General features: G+C 40.5%; 1 protein-coding gene across 1 annotated transcript in view; it reads left to right on the forward strand.

The window, feature by feature from the left end:
• STMND1 (stathmin domain containing 1) overlaps nucleotides 1-18,595 on the forward strand; it is a 30,274-nt gene extending 11,679 nt beyond the window's left edge. Inside the window, exons 2-5 of the mRNA XM_003263542.3 lie at nucleotides 2,414-2,591; nucleotides 8,060-8,211; nucleotides 16,530-16,661; nucleotides 17,821-18,595. Of these exons, the coding sequence (XP_003263590.1) occupies nucleotides 2,414-2,591; nucleotides 8,060-8,211; nucleotides 16,530-16,661; nucleotides 17,821-18,108 (750 nt within the window). The 3' untranslated portion in view covers nucleotides 18,109-18,595. The remainder of the gene's footprint in view (nucleotides 1-2,413; nucleotides 2,592-8,059; nucleotides 8,212-16,529; nucleotides 16,662-17,820) is intronic.
• The last annotated feature ends 1,845 nt before the right edge of the window (nucleotides 18,596-20,440 follow it).

The raw sequence follows: 20,440 nt of genomic DNA on the forward strand, positions 1-20,440 counted from the left end.
CACGAGGTCAGGAGATCAAGACCATCTTGGCTAACACGGTGAAACCCTATCTCTACTAAAAATACAAAAAATTAGCTGGGCGTGGTGGCGGGCACCTGTAGTCCCAGCTACTCAGGAGGCTGAGGCAGGAGAATGGTGTGAACCCGGGAGGTGGAGCTTGCAGTGAGCCAAGATTGCCCCACTGTACTCCAGCCTGGGTGACACAGGGAGACTCCGTCTCAAAAAAAAAAAAAAAAAAAAGAAATTTCTGGGTCACATGGTAACTCTATGTTTAATTTTTGAAGAGCTCTCAAAGTGTTTTCTAAAGTGCTGCACCATTTCACATTTGCCCAGCAATATATGAGGGTTCCAATTTCTCCACATCCTCACCAACACTTGTTATTATGTGTCATTTTCATTATAGTTATCCTAGGGGATATGAAGTGGTATCTCACTGTAGTTTTGATTTGCATTCCCCTAACAATGAATAATATTGAACATCTTCTTGTGTGCTTATTGGCCAGTTCCAATTTATTTTTAAAGGTTATGTGAGCAGACACATCTGGGCAATGATATACTAAAATGTTAGAAGTGCTTCTGTCTAGAAGATACTATTTCTTATTTTCTACTGTGTTTCTCTATCAATCAAGGTTCTACCAGAAGGAAAGAACCAGTAGGATAGACAGATAGATAGATAGGTAGATAGGTAAATTGTAAGGAATTGGCTGATACAGTCATGAAGGCTGGCTAGGAAAATCAAAATCCATAGGATAGGGCAGGCAGTCGAAAAGAACAGACTGGAGTTGAAGCTACAGTTCACAGGCAGATTTTTTCCTCTTCCTCAGGAAGACCTCAGTTCTACTCTTGAAGCCTTTCAATTGACTGGATGATACCTACCCAGATTATCAAGGGTAATGTCCTTTACTTAAAGTCAATTGATTATTTATATTAACCACATCTACAAACTACATTTACAGTAACACCAAGATTTGTGTTTGAGGGAATAACTGGCTACTATAGCCTAGCCCAGTTGACACATAAAACTGACCATTGCAATTCTCTTTTATATTATTTAATTATTTTTTACAATAAGTCTGCATCACTTTTTTTTTTTTTTTTGAGATGGAATTTCGCCACCTTGCCCAGGCTGGTCTCAAACTCCTGGGCTCCGGAGATCCTCCCTTCCCAGCCTCCCAAAGTGCTGGGGTTACAGGCATGAGCCACCACATCCAGCCTGTATTACTTTTTTAATCAGCAAAAACAATATAGCTTCATTATTATAAATCATTTTAATACCATAGTACCTCTACTCTCACACTCAGTGCTGAACTTGTCTATCTTGGTATCCTCCAGAATGCTCAGCATAGTAGCTTTTACCTGGTAGATGCCTATTACATACTATATTAGTTTTCTATTGCTGCTATAGCCAATTCACACAAATTTAGTGGCTTCAAACAGTAGTCGCCAACCTTTTTGGCACCAGGGACCAGTTTTGTGGAAGACAGTTTTTCCATGGACTAGGGTTGTGGGGATGGTTTCAGGATGACTCTACAGCATTACATCTATTGTGTACTTTATTTCTATTATTATTACATTGTAATATATAATGAAATAATTATACAACTCATCATAATGTAGAATCAGTGGGAGCCTTGAGCTTGTCTTCCTGCAACTAGACAGTCCCATCTGGGGGTGATGGAAAACAGTGACAGATTATCAGGCATTAGATTCTTTTTTTTTTTTTTTTTTTTTTTGAGATGGAGTTTCACTCTTGTGGCCCAAGCTGAAGTGCAGTGGCACAATCTCGGCTCACTGCAACCTCTGCCCCCTGGGTTCAAGCGATTCTCCTGCCTCAGCCTCCCGAGTAGCTCAGATTACAGGCACCCGCCACCATGCCCATCTAATGTTTTGTATTTTTAGTAGAGATGGGGTTTCACCATGTTGGGCAGGCTGGTCTCAAACTCCTGACCTCAGGTGATCTGTGCACCTCAGCCTCCCGAAGTGCTGGGATTACAGGCGTGAGCCACTGCGCCCAACCACATTAGATTCTTACAAGGAGTACGCAACCTAGATCCTTCACATGTGCAGTTCACAATAGGGTTTGTGCTCCTATGAGAATCTAATGTCACTGCTGATCTGACAGGAGGCAGAGCTCTGGGGGTAATGTGAGTGATGAGGAGCAGCTGTAAATAAAGATGAAGCTTTGCTGGCTAGCCCGCTTCTCACCTCCCGCTCTGCAGCCCAGTTCCTAACACGCCACGGACCAGTACTGGTATGTGGCCCAGGGGGTTGGGGACCTCGATCTATGGCTTTCTGGGTACTATACAGCCCACCACAGATACTAGCTGGCTAAATATTCACAAAGCAGACCCTGCAACGTTGTTTTTATTTACCAAGAAATCTTGACTCTAACAAAACTGTTCCCTTTTCACAGGCTGATGTAGGTGTGCCTCCTACTGGGGAAAATTGCAGCCCCCAGATGGAAGCTGCTCTGACCAAGAATACTGTGGACATTGCAGAAGGCCTGGAACAAGTCCAGATGGGAAGCTTACCTGGAACCATTTCAGAAAATTCTCCATCTCCTAGTGGAAGAAACAGACGAGTAAATTCAGGTAACCTCCCTCTGCCTCCACTCACGTAGATCTTCACAAAATACTGTTTCTCTAAATACTTTTACAAGGTTTATTTGGTGGTCCTTTTATCATTGCTTTCTGGGCCATGAAGTACATTAAATAGCAGTGTTTTTGTCTCTGAAACATTAGAATTTAGCCTTAGGCCTTCATTATGTGAGTAAATAATGCTAAGCATTAATCTTCTTGTCGATGAAGTAATTAAGACCATCTTTAAAAAAAAAAACTAAGAGGCTTTATTGGGAGTTAAGACCAGATTTTGGAATGGGACTTGCACAGTTCAAAGGAATTTAAACTCCCACGATGATAACATCTTTCCAAGGGAAAGTTCTACATTTACAAAGATAAATAAAACCTACAATAAACTGTTTTCCCTGTCTTTTCCCATCCAAAGTATCAGCAAATATACAATAAAAGAATCTTTCAGAAATGTGAAAGAGGTAGTTATGACTTACTGTGCTATTTAGAAACTATTTGTAGGTTTTCCTATGTTGTGTTTTCTTTTGACTTGAGTTACCGCCTGGTGTCGATTTAAGTCATCTTATTTATATTAGGTCAGCCTTTGAAACATATTGAACTTCACAGCCCTCAAGGAAAAGTACTCTTTTTATTTCGGGGGGAAGACTTTTGCTCCCCATCACTGTTGTTTCTTCTCTAGGTACAAGTTGGGATTGGAAAACAGATGGGTTCATACATGTGATTCTATTTCTTGAACTTTCCTGGCATACTTAGGTTATCACAGATTTTCTATTCGTCCTCCCCTTGCTGTTCTGATGTAGTCAGTGTGACCTCAGAGAATGACTAGGAGGTTGAGGAATGCAGCACAGGAACGGACTCTCCCTCCCTTCTATGTGTTAGGTTGACAAATACATTTTTTTTCTTTCCAATAATTGTGTTGATGCAACTTCCCTCTAGACAGCAACATGAATGCTAAATATCAGTGTTGGTCACAGACTGCAGAGTGTCAGGCAGACAGGGACCTGGTGACCCAGGACAGTCAGTGCTGCCAGCAGTGTGTACAATGTTAAAGGTGGCATGAAGAGGGTGACAGATAAGCAGAAGGGTGTTGAGAGAGAACAGCTAGGGAGGAAGTCAGCCACCAAAGCAGATGTTTCTAAAATGCAGCGTCAAGGAGTCCTCAGGAAGCATCTTACCACAGAGTGAGTAGGACCTAGTACCCTGAACTTTCTATTTGTCCTCTGCCCAGTTTTCTATGTCTCAGCCCTTGGCATCCTCCTTTTTGTGTCTCTGCTCTTCAAATCTGCAGAGTATACTTCTTTTTTTTTTGAGACAGAGTCTTGCTTTGTCACCCAGGCCGGAGTGCAATGGTGCAATCTCCACTCACTGCAACCTCCGCCTCCCAGGTTCAAGCAGTGCTCCTGCCTCAGCCTTCTGAGTAGATGGGATTACAGGCATGCGCCACCATACCCGGCTAATTTTTGTATTTTTAGTAGAGACGGGGTTTCACCATGTTGGCCAGGCTGGTCTCGAACTCCTGACCTCAAGTGATCCACCCCCCGCTCAGCCTCCCAACGTGTTGGGATTACAGGCAAGAGCCACTGCACCTGGCCCTGCAGAGTATATTTCTTAAGACTATCAAGTTTCACACTAACATTCCCCAAGTGTTTCCTTGTTTAAAAAACTTTTTATTTTGTATAATTTCAGAGTCAAGAAAAGGTGCAAAAAACAAAGAACACCTATATATTCTTTCACTCAGATTCCCCAAATGTTAACCTTCTGCCACACTGCATTATCACATCCCCCCTTATGCAAGTAGATATTTTTCTGTTAATAAGTTAGAGACATAATGCCACTTTGCTTTCACATACTCCAGTGTGTATTTCCTAAAAACAAGGATACTCTTTGCATAATCTCTGTACAAGGATCAAAATTGGGAAATTACCTTTTTTTTGTTTGTTTGTTTGTTTGAGACAGAGTTTTGCTCTTGTTGCCCAGGCTGCAGTGCAATGACGCCATCTTGGCTCACTGCAACCTCTGCCTCCCGGGTTCAAGCAATTCTCCTGCTTCAGCCTCCTGAGTAGCTGGGATTACAGGTGCCCGCCACCATGCCTGGCCAATTTTTGTATTTTTAGTAGAGACAAGGTTTCATCATATTGGTCAGTCTGGCCTCGAACTCCTGACTTCAGGTGATCCACCCGCCTTGGCCTCTCAAAGTTCTGGGATTACAGGTGAGCCACCACACCCGGCCAGGAAATTACCTTTGATGTAGTACTATTATCTCATCTATAGATCATATTCAAATTTTGTCAATTGTCTCACAATTGTTCTTTATAAATGAATTTCTGATTCAGGATCTATCTAATCCAGGATCACATGTTTAATTTAGTCATCTATGGTCTTTAGTCTTCTTTAATCTGAACAACTCCTCAGCTTTTCTTAGACCTTGATATATTTGGAAAGTATAAAACATTTATTTTGCAGAATGTTTATCAATTTGGGTTTGTTTGAGCTTTCCTCCTGATTGGATTTGGGTTACGCATTTTTTTTTTTTTTTTTTTTTTTGGAGACAGAGTCTCGTTCTGTCACCCAGGCTGGAGTGCAGTGGTACAGTCTCAGCTCACTGCAACCTCCACCTCCCAGATTCAAGCAAGCAATTCTGTCTGCCTCAGCCTCTCGACTAGCTGGGATTACAGGTGCCCACCACCACACTCGGCTTTTTTTTTTTTTTAGTAGAGATGGGGTTTCACCATGTTGGCCAGGCTGGTCTTGAACTCCTGACCTCAGGTGATCCACCTGCCTTGGCCTCCCAAAGTGCTGGGATTACAGGCATAAGCCAGGATTACACAATTTTAGCAAGAATACCAAAAATGATATTGTGTCTTAATACATCCAATTAGGAGGTACATTATGTCTATATTCAACTCATTATGTTTATAGGGTTTTTGCTATGCAAAAGTTTATTTTTAATCTAGTAACATTTATAAATGTTTAAAATTCAATTTGGATTTTGAGTCACAATTAGAAAGCCTTTCCCTACACCAAGGTTAAAGATAAATTCACCCATGTTTTCTTGTATAATTTCACTTTTTACACTTATGCTTATGAAGAGTTTCCAATGACACCAGAAAATGCTAATATAAATGTTAGCTAGATAGGAAATGAAACTGTATGTTCAGTATGATGTTGAACTTAAAATAAAATTTTGCATATTAACAATGGTAATCTCTGGGTGGTGAAAGCATGGGTGTTTTTTTAATCTTTTACTAGTTTCTGTATTTTCTAAATTTACTACAGTAACTGTCACTTTTATAATCAAAAAGAAGCACAACATGGTTTTTAAACAATCCCCAATATTCTCCAGTGTCCCAAGAAAGCATGAAAATTCGTTGAAATGACTGACATATTCCAGGAATCTCTGTATAAGTTAGCTGCTGTAAATATCAAGCCAAACACTTTAGAGAACTCCAGAAAGAATGGATCGGAATGGTTACGATAATTTTATTATGTTAGCGACAGATGTCAAACATGACATTCCCTTTAGAAACATCCTGGGACAGAAAGGAACCACTGATAGTGGAGCCGCTTACATGACCTATTTGGGAGGAGAACAGTGGGACAGTTGAGAGCATGAGTGTTGGAGCCAAGCAGACTTGGATGTAGCCCTGGATAACACACATGCTACCTGTGTCACCTTGAGTAAGTTAATTAGCTTCTCTCACATCAGTGTTTATTTCTAAAGTAGGGATAATAATAGCACTCTCAGAGTTGATGTTTGCATCTGATGTCATACAGTGTATCAAGTACTCAGTATAGTGCAGGTGCCTAAGTGCTTAGTAAATAATCATTATTATTATTTTGACCCTTCCAGACAAGGCTACCTTCTAACCAAAAAATCATTCCAATTCCTTGAAGGGGATTCACCTCTGACCTTTTCATTGAAATCTTCTCCATTGTTTCAAGTTTCTAGTTGACCTCCCCGTACAACATGTTTTACTAGCCGGTGCCAAAATCTGTACAGAGCACTTTAAAATGAGAAGCGGCTCTATTACAAACACTTGCAGGAGTAGAAAAAACAGCACTGGACAGATACTGAGATAGGAAGAAAACTGTTGGAGTTACTTGCAGCAGCCAGTCCTAGAAATCTCTTATACCATAGAGGTTAATATGCTGAAGTGAGAGGCATCTGATTAGTGTGTGTGTGTGTGTGTGTGTGTGTGTGTCTGTGTGTGTGTGTGTTTTCTATCTTCCCAGCACAAATTCATGAAAGGTCTCATTGCTAACCATTGAGATTAGAAATTTTTGCCGAGCAAGGTGGCTCATGCCTGTAATCCCAGCACTTCGGGAGGCCGAGGCGGGCAAATCACCTGAGGCCAGGAGTTCGAGACCAGCCTGTCCAACATGGTGAAATCCCATCTCTACTAAAAATACAAAAATTAGGCATGGTGGCACACACCTGTAGTCCCAGCTACTTGGGAGGCTGAGGCAGGAGAATCACTTGAACCCGGGAGGAGGAGGTTGCAGTGAGCTGAGATCTCGCCATTGCACTCCAGCCTAGGTGACAAGAGTGAAACTTCATCTCAAAAAAAAAAAAAAAAAGAAAGAAATTATTATGGGAAGATGCCATCCACTAAATGGAATGGACTTGGTTACTATCAGGACTTCCTGATGATGTCAGCATAGAAAATAGCTCATTTCTCAGGACTTCCCATTGCACTGTTACTGATGGGAAAAGCAAAACTGTCTTTGGCCCAACAGGCCAGCGCCATTTATTTTATAATGTGATGGCATAAACTCGGCTGCTTATTTGCTTATTTATATAATTGTATTATTTGTAATGGGGGAACCTCTCTCATTAGTGCAGCTTATAAAGACTCCCCCATAAACTGTTTCAGTGCTCATTTTTAGAATCATGAATAAAAATTTAGCTGATATCATTCTAACTCCAATTCTGATTTGGTTCAAAGACTCTTTTCAAAAAGGCATACTTTTACTTATGTAGACTTAGCAGATGGCGTAATTATAAACTTAGGGTTGCAGAACTAGAAGTCTCTTGGCAACATCACGCTGTTTATCCTTTGTATACAAAGCATGGAAACCAAACCACAACTCAAAGAATCACCAAGAGTATCTGATTCTTAGCTATGGTTTAGCTTCATAATTAGTCGAACAAACCAACGTCGTCGTACCCAAGTGTATAAGTGTTGTTACAACAAAAAGGCAGTCCACAGCAGCACACAGAAAGGCTTTTTGTTATCTTAATATGTGATCTGCTAAGTAAACAGTATATTATGTTGATGTGTATCCTCTGTAAGAACATGAAGAATTTGAACTTCAAAGGATCATAAAGACTTATAATAGAAATATATTAAGTGTTGAAACTAAGATCTAATTAAGTAGCATGGTTTAGAAGGCATCCATTTAGCATTTGATTGAAAAAAATCTTCATTCTTAAATTTTGCTTTCTTTTTTCTTTTCTTCTTTTTTGGAAGACCTAGTGACCAATGGATTAATCAATAAACCCCAACCCCTAGACAGTCGAGAGCGACAGAAGTCATCAGATATCCTGGAGGAACTAATTGTTCAAGGAATTATACAAAGCCACAGCAAAGTATTTAGAAATGGAGAATCATATGATGTCACGGCAAGTAATTCTGTAATTAACATTAGCTCATAGTTAAAATTAGCAATAGAATATGATTGATCATGAGTCATTATTTCCAGCATATGCAAGTTACCATACAGATAACAGCATTTATTTAAGTCAGATTTTTCTCCCTTAAACTCCCCCCACACCTCTGCACACCATCTCATATGGGTTGGTTCTGTGCTCCCACCCAAATCTCACCTTGAATTGTAATCCTCAGGTGTCAAGGGCGGGACCAGGTGGAGGTAATTGAATCATGGAGGTGGTTTCCCCTCTGCTGTTCTCATGATAATGAGTGAGTCTCACAAAATCTGATGGTTTTATAAGTGTCTGGCATTTCCCCTGCTTGCACTGATTCTCTCTCCTATCGCCTTGTGAAGAGGTGCCTTCCACCATGATTGTAAGTTTCCTGAGGTCTTCCCAGCCATGTAGAACTCTGAATCAATTAAACCTCTTTTCTTTATAAATTACCCAGTCTCAGGTATTTCCTTATAGAAATGTGAGAACAGACTAATACACCATCCTTCTTTGTGGACTCAAATTGCTCCAATTATTAATGATTAATTGATCCAGTAAAACATGTACTGGGTTTTACTAAATTTGAGAAACAATAGGTCCCACTGAATACCATACTTTCATTCTTTCAACAATTTTTCTTGAGCACTACCTATGTAATAGGCATTGTACAGGGCATTAGAAATGTAAAACTGAATCTGATTTATTCAGTAAGAAAATAGGCCTGACAAGTTTTGAGGTGATGGATATGCTAATTACCCTGACTTGATCATTACACATGTATCAAAACATCATACTGTGCCCTATAAATATATACAATTATGTGTCCATTAAAAATAAAGTAAAACTTTAAAAAAGAAAATAAATAGGCCTAAATGCCAAAGCTAAAACCAATATGGCTATACATTTATCCATATGCACACCCCAAAATCAAACATGAGGAATTAAATAGAATTCTAGAAATTGCTATACTATTATTTTTCTTTGTTAATTTATCCTGATTAATCTGTCATAGTTTTTCTTCAGCATGAATAATATTTTTACTCTGATTTTAACTAGCTTGGCTAAAGTCTAGAATTCTAAATTTTTTTTTTTTTGAGTTGGAGTCTTGCTTTGTCACCCAGGCTAGAGTGCAGTGGCACGATCTTGGCTCACTGCAACCTCTGCCTCCTGGGTTCAAGTGATTCTTCTGCCTCAGCCTCCCAGGCAGCTGGGGTTACAGGTGCCCGCCATCACGACCATCTAATTTTTGTATTTTTAGTAGAGACAGGATTTCGCCATCTTGACCAGGATGGTGTTAAACTCCTGACCTCGTGATCCACCTGCCTCCGCCTCCCAAAGTGATGAGATTACAGGTGTGAGCCACTGCACCTGACCGAGTTCTAAATTTTTAAATACATTCTGTATAAACCTGTGAAGAAGATAGCAGACTTAGGTGTTGCTGTTATTTTGTTTTGTTTTCTTGCTTGTTTGGGTTTTTTTTTTAAGCCAATGCTCCCAGGCACTACCAGTAGTCCTTGAAGTACAGGCAGAAGAGAGAAAGTGAAAAAAAGAAATAACAATGAAAAGAAGTCAGAGAAAAAATGAATGAGAAAGAAAAGAAAGAAAAGGAAATGGTGGAAATAGAGACCAGAAATTACCCCAAAGGCTACTTAATGGTTGTCTATCCCTGTGTTGTAGGGAAAACAGTCCATTTGGAATTAACAACTCGTTATTTAAATCAAATTTGCCACCTAGACTGAGTCACTTAATGTTTGAATGAAGTTAATTTCCTTCTTTGTGTATGGGGAACGTTGAGAACTCATGAATAAAAGCCAAAGTGGCATTTTCTTTTGAAAAAGGAAAATAAATCCTGCAGAAAGTATTTGGGGGAAAGGAAAGGAGATTGCCAAACCTTGTGAATAACATTATCAGGCTGCCAATAATAAGAGGATGTCGGGGGGCGGGGGGAGGGCGGAAAGGAAGGTAAAAATGGATTATATAATGGGAAAGATAATGCCAACATAGTGACAATTTACATTTGCACAACGCTATCATGATACAAGGCATTTTGGAGTGCCTTATCTTATTTGAAAGTGCTAGAAGAAGGATGGGTTTTTAATATCAAAGGGGAGAGGAAAGATTTTTTTTCTAGCTATAGGTGAGTCTGTAGAGGTCAGGAAAAAAGAAGGCATGTCAAAAGAAAAAGGAAAGCAAGTCTGAGAGGAGGCAGATAGATTGTGGAAACATTCAGTAGCTAAGCAATGTGTTCTTCAGGGAAATGCTATAGACACTTCGATGTCTACATACATACGCCAGTAGGAATTACATTAAAACATTCTCTGTGATTCAATTGCCAGAGATGAATGAGTTCTGGCTTAGACTTTGCAAGGGAGCCTGCAAGGTTAATTAATATAAACTACCTTGTGAAAGAGATGCACCTTTAAAAAAATAATAACTATGAGCTGGACTTTTAATAACATCATTAAGTGAACCAAGGATGAAAACTATTTTTCATACTATATAGGCATATAGAATGGTTGTTGGGAACGTTCTCAAAAGGATTTAAATGTGACAGGCTTCAGGAATAGCACAATTTTGTTTTTTTGGCTTTGGTATTAGGCCAAGATATCCCAACATAAGCCAGGCTTGCAACAGACCAGGCAGCAACACACAGCTCTCTTGTTTCATCGCCTAATCCAGTGGTCCTTAACCCGCCGGTACCTTGGAGTCACCTGGGGATATTTCAAACATCCCAGTGTCTAGGTACCACTTCCGACCACACAGCCTGGGCGTGTGGCCCTGCTTTCACACTTCTGAAAGCTCCCAGGTGATTCCCATGGGCAGCCCAGGTTGAGAACTACTGCCGTGAAGTTTCACCAAAACTCTACACAACGCTCTCAAATCCATTACCAAAGCTGGGAAGGGTTAAAGCTTTTGAAATCATTCTTGATTCTCTATTCATTGTGAAAGAGAATGCTGAAATATTCCTGAAAATATACCATTTCAGGAATAGGAACTAAGATTATACTCAGGAAGCCTAAGGAAATAAAAGAGATGCAGTTTCTGTGTCACGGATAAAACTTCTTTCAATTCAGAGGTAGCTGAGAACATATGTGTGTCAGACACCAGGTGTCTTGCATATTTTGGGAAGAGTTATGAGGCTAATGTAAAAAGATGAGAATGAATATTGAAGGACTGAGAGGGGAACCATATTAAGAATGGAAATATTATTAGATAATATTAATCATTAATAATATTAATACTTTGAATATCTAATATTTAATAAGTTTTTTCAAACCCAGACTGATAAAACTGGCTAAAAACAAAACAGGAAGTCAAGGGAAACAAAAAAGGGATAGTCAAAAAAAAGATATTATTATGTCAGCAGTTACTACAATGTGGTGAATCTTAACAGGCATGTAAATATTATTTCTTCATTGCTCTAGGGAAAAACGTTCTTTTAAATAAAATATTATGGGAAATATAGAATAAATTGTGAAAATACTTTGAGTCTCATGCTCTACCAACTGAACTAGCCAAGCAGCCAAGGAGAATAGTTTAAAAATAAGACTTCTTATGTGGGCCAATAGTATATTTAAATACAACTGCATTTCAGACTTAGATCTGGCTGCTTCTTAGCCAGGTCATTATCTTTCATTGAGTTATTAAGAGTAAAATTGAATAAAGGATGTTGAAAATTGAGGGCTCACCTTCATGAAGGTCCTTCTTCCGAATCAGGGGCATCCCCCATAAGCTAGTCTGTCCCTAGAGGTAAGGGGAGGATCTGTGTCCACCACAGAGCCCACTTTGTCTTTTTTCTTAATTTTCATCATAAGCTTGCTGGTGAATACCACAGTAATTCCATAGTACTCTCTGGATAACCAGCTTTCAAGAATGTTTATGCTAGAATATTTTATGTTTACTTAAGGGTTAAAATCAGGCTGGGCAAGGTGGCTTATGCCTGCAATCCCAGCACTTTGGGAGACCAAGACAGGCAGATGGCTTGAACCCAGGAGTTTGAGATCACCCTGGGCAACATGGTAAAACCCTATCTCTACAAAAAAAAAAAAAAAAAAATTAGCTGGGTGTGGTGGTGTGCACCTGTAGTTCCAGCTACTTAGGAGGCTGAGGCTGGAGGATCACTTGAGCCTAGAAGGTCGAGGCTGCAGTGAGCCTTGATTGTACCACTGCACTCTAGCCTGGGTGAAAAAGCGAGACCCTGTAAAACAAAAAACCCAATTTAAAAAAAAAAAAAGTTAAATGTGCTAGGCATGGTGGCTCACATTTGTAATCCTAGTGCTTTAGGAGGCTAAGCTGGGAGCATCCCTTGGGGCCAGGTGTTCAAGACCAGCCTGGGCAACATGGTAAGAAGCCATTTCTACAAAAAAAAAAAAAAAAAAATTAAGAGTTAAAATGATATGTAAGAAATATAAGATTAAGAAGCTAAGTATCAGATTGTTGAGTGAATCTTACAGTGTATTTTCAAACATTCTAATTAGACTTAAGTGACCATATTGTAAACAAGAATTGGTTTTATGTACACATGTCAATATGTGTATGGATTGGTATAGACCTCTTTAGAGAGATGTGATTGGCTCTCATTTATCCACATAGGTATTATTGAGTTCGTCTTTTATCCCAAATTCATTTCTCCCTGCCACTTAGCATGTCCTGGGTCTCCCTACCTGAGCCTCTGTGAATTCACTATTGACCTCTGTGTCTAGTCAGTTTATTTCCTTCTCTGTGCAACTTCTGTACTTGGAAACCTGAAATGTAGTTAGACAGTTTGTTCACATTACATAAGAGTCTCTAACATTATTTGTTGAACCTCACGGAGAATTTTTTAAGGAGGAGGAAGTTGACTGAGTTAGGGCTCAATAACGCCAGCTAATGATCAGAGTGACTTTCCCCAGGAGGTCTAACAGTGACAAAACAAGAATGAAGGTATCTTTTGCAGGACTGGCCTATTCTATCCACAAGACTCCTTTAAGGGAACAAAATGAAATTCATCTGTAGGTCAATAGTTAATTAAGAAAGCTCTCTGAGGAATACACAATGTATGTAAGAAGTAAAATATACAAGTTGGTAGCTAGAAACAGGATTCTAATCTAATTGTAGCATTTTGAACTTGGCAGTCCTCTAAAAGTATTCTTTAAGAAAATAATTGAACTGGTAACTTCTGTAGGTTGATTTTGTTGTTGTCGATTTGTTGTTGTTTCCACTGGTAACACCTCCCTAAGCATAAGGTGATCATTGTTATTTTTTTATTTTTATTTTTTAAAGAGACAGGGTCTGACTACGTTGCCCAGGCTGGTCTTGAATTCCTGAACTCAAGTGATCCGCCTGCCTCGGCTTCCCAAAGTGCTGGGATTACAGCATGAGCCAATGTGCCCAGCCCATTGTTAACATTTTTAAGTGCCGACATTTGATAAATTCTGACTTCATAAAATTCAGTTGTAAAGAATACAGATATCTTTCTACAGGTTTTTTATTTTTTTACTTAAAATGTGGAACTCAAGAAAGAACATGGCTTGCACAGGTAGGATTAACTTCCTCTGTGGGGAGGATCATTTTGGGATTAAGCCACGGGAAGAGGTGACCAAAACAGAAAAATCCAAGTTCTCTCAGAACTACTGATCTCAGAATTTTAGTCAAGGTTCAGGCTCCTATGTATAGCCTAATCTGGCATTTCTTTAGTGGATCTTGGATTGCTACTTAATTTACTTTTAGCCTTCTACACATGAACATCCCTAAAAAATCATTTTCTTGCTAATTTCATAGTATCTCTAGTTGAGCTACCATAGCAAGTATTTCCCTCTTTTCAGCGGGTGGTTTTTGCCAGCAGGAAACAAGAGCCAATTGTCATAAAAATAATACAAGATGATGATGGGAGAGGGAACTTCCTTTGACAAACATTCCATGGTTTTCAAGCAGTGAAAAACTTTGCACCCCATAAACTGTCGGATGGTTCTAAAGGAGCCAAAACATCAATAAATGTTTTTTTGTTTAGGAGACTTCCTGAGAATCATCGATTTTAAAGCTGAAAGGAAGCTTAACAGGCCTTTGCCCCCTTGCTGCTTCACAGTTGAGAAAATTGAGTCCAAAGAGAAGAGCTGCCTGGGTCTCCACTATGCGCTGGGCATTCCTGCTGCCCCAGAGTTGAAGCTCATGCCTGCTGCCTGATGGATTCCCCCAGCTGTAGGCTCTCCTTCCTCCCCTCTGTGCTTCCGCCCCTTTCTGCTTTGTCCTGGTTATGAGTTTGTGTTCTGCCTTTGGAAAAAGTCACTGCTTTGACTGAATGAAAAGTAGCTATCATTTGCAGAGTGGCTACTTTATCCTTTTCTTTCTTTTTTAAAACCAATCCCACAATATGTATTATTAAACTTATTTTACAAATGAGGAAACCATAGCTTGCAGAGTTTAAGGAATCATAGAGAGTCAATGCACACGCTGGGCGTGGAGGCTCACGCCTGTAATCCCAGTACTTTGGGAGGCTGAGGCAGGTGGAACACCTGAGGTCAGGAGTTCAAGACCAGCCTGGCCAACATGGTGAAACCCCGTCTCTACTAAAAATACAAAAATTAGCTGGGCGTGGTGGCACACACCTGTAATCCCAGCTACTTGGGAAGCGGAGGCAGGAGAATCGCTTGAACCCGGGAGGCGAAGGTTGCAGTGAGCCGAGATAGTGTCAATTTACTCCAGCCTGGGTGACAGGGCGAGACTCGGTCTCAAAAACAAAAACAAAAACAAAAACCGTCATTCCATAGCCCAGCCAGGATTCAAACCCAGGGCTAAGTCTCGGTCTGGTGCCTTGTTTTACTCTGCTAAACTGCCTCTCTTTGATTTATTTTCTTGGTACCTATAGCATTATAGTCTGGATAAACAGTCTTTTAGAAATTACAATGAATATTAATAGCTCCTTTGTCTTTAAAAAAAGTCTTTAGAGAAATTATCTGGAACAATATTCAGTTCCTTCTGTAATGCAGCTTTGGAGTTAACTACCCCCACCCAGTTGTAATAAATCTATATTTATATAGAAAGACATCCATATTAAGTTAATTGAAGAAAGTGAATTGCAGAGCAGTGTGTATAGTATAACTCCATTTAGGTTTTGTTTAACATTACAGATATCCTTAACATATGTATGTGTATATATATGTATATGTGCAGAGTAGATATCTGGGAAGACACACACTAAACTCTTTACAAAGGTTCATGCTAAGGACTGGGATTGGAGGCCAGGTGGTTAAATAGAGGATAAGGAGATGATTTATGTATCAGTTATATTTTTTATAATCAATCTATATTATCTGAAAACAAATTTTTAAAACAAAAACACCTTAAAACTTTCTTCATAAATACTTTGTGACAATTTTACTTATTTTGGAACTAGAAATTATAATTAGAAAGTCATCATTACTGCTTTGAACTGTTGAAAGGGTAGTTGATCATATGAAGTGGGATTTTTCCCCTGCTGTCATGAAAATGTTTGTCAAGTGCCTCCAGCAAAGCCCAGCACAGAGTTGTTGTTCAGTAATCGTTAATTATCTCTTTCTACCACAAAACCAGAAGCAGTGAGAACTAATCTCTATCCCAGATGAAAGTAACTTGTAGCTTGTGGAACATTATAAAATCATCAGGTTGAACTCTTCACCTTAAACTACAAATTCACCCCCATTCTCCACTGCTTTTCATCTTATATTCATTCTCAAGATTTTTTCCTTCTAAGGGGTCGTCTTCTATGCAGTCTGAGAACACCTGCATTCATAGGGCCTTTTTCTAATAGCCTGATGTTTTTAAGGCATCTAATAGATCTTATCGTTATCATTCTGTTGTTACCAACTTTCACATTGGTTTTTTTAATCTGCCCCTGGAAAGTTAGATTTTTAGAATTTACTTTATTTATTTATTTATTTATTTATTTATTTATTTATTTTGAGACAGGGTCTCGCTCTGTTGCCAAGGCTGGAGTACAGTGGCACGATCTTGGCTCAATGCAACCTCCACCTCCTGGGCTCAAGCGATCCTCCACCCTCAGCCTCCCAAGTAGCTGAGACTACAGGCACACACCACCACGCCTGGCCAATTTTTTGTATTTTTGTAGAGACAAGGTATCACTATGTTGCCCAGGCTGGCCTTGAACTCCTGGGCTCAAGCAGTCTTCCCACCTTGGCCTCCCAAAGTGCCGGGATTACAGGCATCAGCCACTGCACCCAGCCTAGAATTTACATTTTAAACTGTTTATTCTAACTCTTTTGCCCTTCTCTTCTGCCAGTGAATATGATTGTTTCTTCATGTAAAAAGATGTTTTATTCCAGTTGACTACGACTGAGAAGCCATTGAGAAAGCCACCTGCCAGACTGAAAAAACTCAAGATCAAAAAGCAAGTGAAGGATTTCACAACGAAGGACGTTGAAGAGAAGATGGAGGCTGCTGAGGAGCGCAGGAAGGTACTGAGCTCTCAGATGCTCTAGGCTTGAGGAGTTCGCTGTCTGTTAAAATGATCTCATGCCAGACCTTTCCTATCAGCAGTTTTAAGACAAACTGCATGGATCTATAATCAGGTTTATTTTTATTATTTTACTAATTTTTTTAAGAGACAAAGTCTCACTATGTTGCCCAGGCTGGAGTACAGTGTCATGCTCAGAGCTCACTGCAATCTTGAACTTTTGGACTCAGGTGGTCCCCCTGTCTCAGCCTCCTGAGTAGCTAGGATTACAGGCCCATACCATTACATGAGGCTGATTAAAAAAAAAAAAAAATTGTTGGCCAGGCGCGGTGGCTTATGCCTGTAATCCCAGCACTTTGGGAGGCCGAGGGGGGCGGATCACGAGGTCAGGAGATCGAGACCATCCTGGCTAACATGGTGAAACCCCTGTCTCCACTAAAAATACAAAAAATTAGCCGGGTGTGCTGGCGGGCACCTGTAGTCCCAGCTACTCGGGAGGCTGAGGCAGGAGAATGGCATGAACCCAGGAGGCGTAGTTTGCAGTGAGCCGAGATCGCACCACTGCACTCCAGCCTGGGCGACAGAGCGAGACTCCATCTCGGAAAAAAAAAAAAAAAAAAAAAAAAAGATTGTTTAGAGATGGGGTCTCATTATGTAGCCCAGGCTGGTCTTAAATTTCTGGCCTCAAATGATCCTCCTGCCTTGGTCTCCCAAAGTGTTGGGATTACAGACATGAGCCACTGTGCCTGGCCTATAGCTAGGATTTTAATGATCTTTATGCCTTTTATTATATGTTATTATGTTTAGTGGTTTTTCTTAAAAATTTCCTTTCTGTTGTAAAGGAATAAAGCAGGTTGGGTGAAAATTACAGTTCATCCATATAGCCTAAGTAAGCAACATCCAATTCTTGGAATTAAATGAAGTATGGAGGCTTCATTTCCCAGCTCTCTAATTGGCCTATCAGAGAGCAAGGACCAGACTCCAAGCTCCATGAGGGCAGGCCCCCTGTTTGCCTTCTGCAACAGGAGTTTCTCAACAAATGTTTGTTATTTGACTGAATAATGACATATAGAAACCATGAATGTTCAATACAAGCAACATTAATCACAACTTGTAGAAAGTTATTCAGGCTCTTTTTCACTCTTAATACTGCATTTCAGACTAAAGAAGAAGAAATAAGAAAAAGGCTACGGAGTGACCGACTTTTGCCTTCAGCCAATCATTCAGATTCAGCTGAACTAGGAGGGGCCGAGGTTGCATTTGCCAAAGGACTTCAAAGGGTGAGGACTGCTGGATTTGAACTGTCTAACCTGAAGGGAGGAAAACCATTGAAGAGGAAGAAGAGTAAAAGTGATGCAACCTTGATTGATAGAAACGAAAGTGATGAAAGTTTTGGGGTCGTGGAGTCAGACATGTCCTACAACCAAGCAGATGACATAGTCTACTAAGCCATTTTTTGTGAATTTCATAAGAAAGCATTCATTCTCCCCATTTGTAACATTTGTAGTATGTCTCATATTCTTTGACTGACTGACCTCATTCCACTGGGATTTCTCCCTTGGGCTTAAGGATGATTGTGTGGGCTGCACAGGCTGAAGGTTAGTTGAGTAAATTAAGTAGCTATGCTAGCTTTAAAAAAAGAGCCAGGGGGAGACTTGACCAGCATAGATATTTGGCACTCTCCTTTGTGTGGCTTCAAACATTATGGAGATGTCTTTAATTTATAAGTGCCTTCAGCTTACATTAATAAGTTCGTGCCAAATGAATTCATTCCTGTTTACTCCTGCCTTGTGGCAGGGTCCATCCTCTGCTGGTCCTTTAAGACAAATTGCATGGATTTGTATTAAGTATTTTAATGGTTTATATGTTTATTATGCTGTATGTCTATGGTTTTATAAATTTTTTTCTCTGTGTTGTGAAGGAATAAAGCAATGTCTTGAATTGGCTGAATTACAGTTTTATCCATATAGTTTAAGTTAGCAATATCTAATTCTCAGAATTACATAAAGAATAGAGTTTTCTTCTTGTGAAAACAGAAGAACTTCAGTTGAGGCTAGGTATGGAAGGAAGTTGTGAGGGTGCGGGTAGACAGGGAGTCAGCCCTGCTACCAGTGTCTGTCTTCCCTGCAGACATGCTGAGCTGAGAAGCTGCTGGTCCTCATCTTATTGAATTATACCTTGGTTCCTCCCTCCCTTACCACTCACATCCAATCAATTATCTGGTCTTATGATTCTAGATGCTTTTTTTTTTTTTTGGAGACAGTGTCTCACGTTGTCACCCAGGCTGGAGTACAGTGACATGATCTTGGCTCACTGCAGCCTTGACCTCCTGGGGCTCAAGCGACCTTCCCACCTCAGACCCTCAAATAGCTAGGACTGCAGGCACGCATCACCACACCTGGCTAATTTTTTGTAGAAATGGGGTTCGTCATGTTGCCCAGGCTGGTCTCAAACTTCTGAGCTCAAACAATCCACCCACCTCATTTGCTTGCAAACACATATCAAAAATCAGTGAGTGGCAAGTGACAATGAAGCTGCATCTGGTGGCAGGCTTTAGAATGGCAAGTGAGTTGATGTACTTCAATTGTACAGCTGCATCTGGTGGCCTTAAAAGTATGTTTGAGGCAACTTCAAATCTCCGTATGTTCTGAATTAGAGTCCAGGTGGAATATCCTGACATTGCCACAAAAGCACTGAAAAGCCTGCTTCCATTTCATCCTATCTTTGTGCAGCAGGTTTTCTGCAATGACAGCAAACAAAATGAGATTATGGAGTAGACTGGACATAAGCAACACATTTCAGATGTCACTGTCTCCCATCACCCCAGATGGGCCATCTAGTTGCAGGAAAACAAGCTCAGGGCTCCCACTGATTCTACATTATGGTGAGTTGTATAATTATCTCCTTATATATAACAGTGTAATAAGAATAGAAATAAAGTGCACAATAAATGTAATGCACTTGAATCATCTTGAAACTATCCACACCCCCTCCCCCACGTTCATGGGAAAATTGTCTTCCACGAAACCAGTCCCTGGTGCCAGAAAAGTTGGGGACCTCTGTTGTATATGTTCGTATAGCCTGTAGAACTTCAGACACCTACACCCAGTGAGGTGTGATGATGGTGGCAGAAGGGGGTAGTGGGGCTTCTTCAAAACTCATTGGAGAGCCAAAACATTTAGAGTCAGTCTACTTCTTACAGTGTGACCCTGAGGCATGCAGGCTCTCTGTGTCTCAATTACCTTACATGTTAATTTGGGATAGCCACAGTCACAGAGTTGAATCAGATGAAATAATGTGTTTAAAGATACTGTGTAACTGCTTGCCTGGTTCAGCAGACTGAGTTGTCCCACCCCTTCTATGCAGATATCTTTATTCAGGGGTGCCCTGTCCACTCCATGCCCAGACAGCTCTCCAGGCATTCGGAACACACACTCACCAAGCAGCCTGAATCACCCCACCCTTCCTGTGCAGAGATCTTGGTGCAGAGGGGCCATCTCTGCTCTACTCCCAGGCAGATCTTCAGGCATCTGGAGCACCTAATCTCCTGCATTAGGAATTTGGGCCAACTCCCATCCCTGTGCAGAAAACTTGGGATTGAGGAGGTTTACCAGCTCCACACCTAGGCACAACTCTGGATGCTTGGTGGCCACCCACTAGATTATCCCTCAGAGCTTGTGCTTGTGTCTGCCACTAGGGAATGGGCAGGCAAACCTGCCTAGTCGGGCCCCACCCATCATGGCCCCCGCCCCGGCCCCCTCCAGGGCTGCACAGGGGAGC

The sequence above is a fragment of the Nomascus leucogenys genome, chromosome 8 (genome assembly GCF_006542625.1).
Source record: "Nomascus leucogenys isolate Asia chromosome 8, Asia_NLE_v1, whole genome shotgun sequence".
Classification (NCBI taxonomy): Eukaryota; Metazoa; Chordata; class Mammalia; order Primates; family Hylobatidae; genus Nomascus; species Nomascus leucogenys.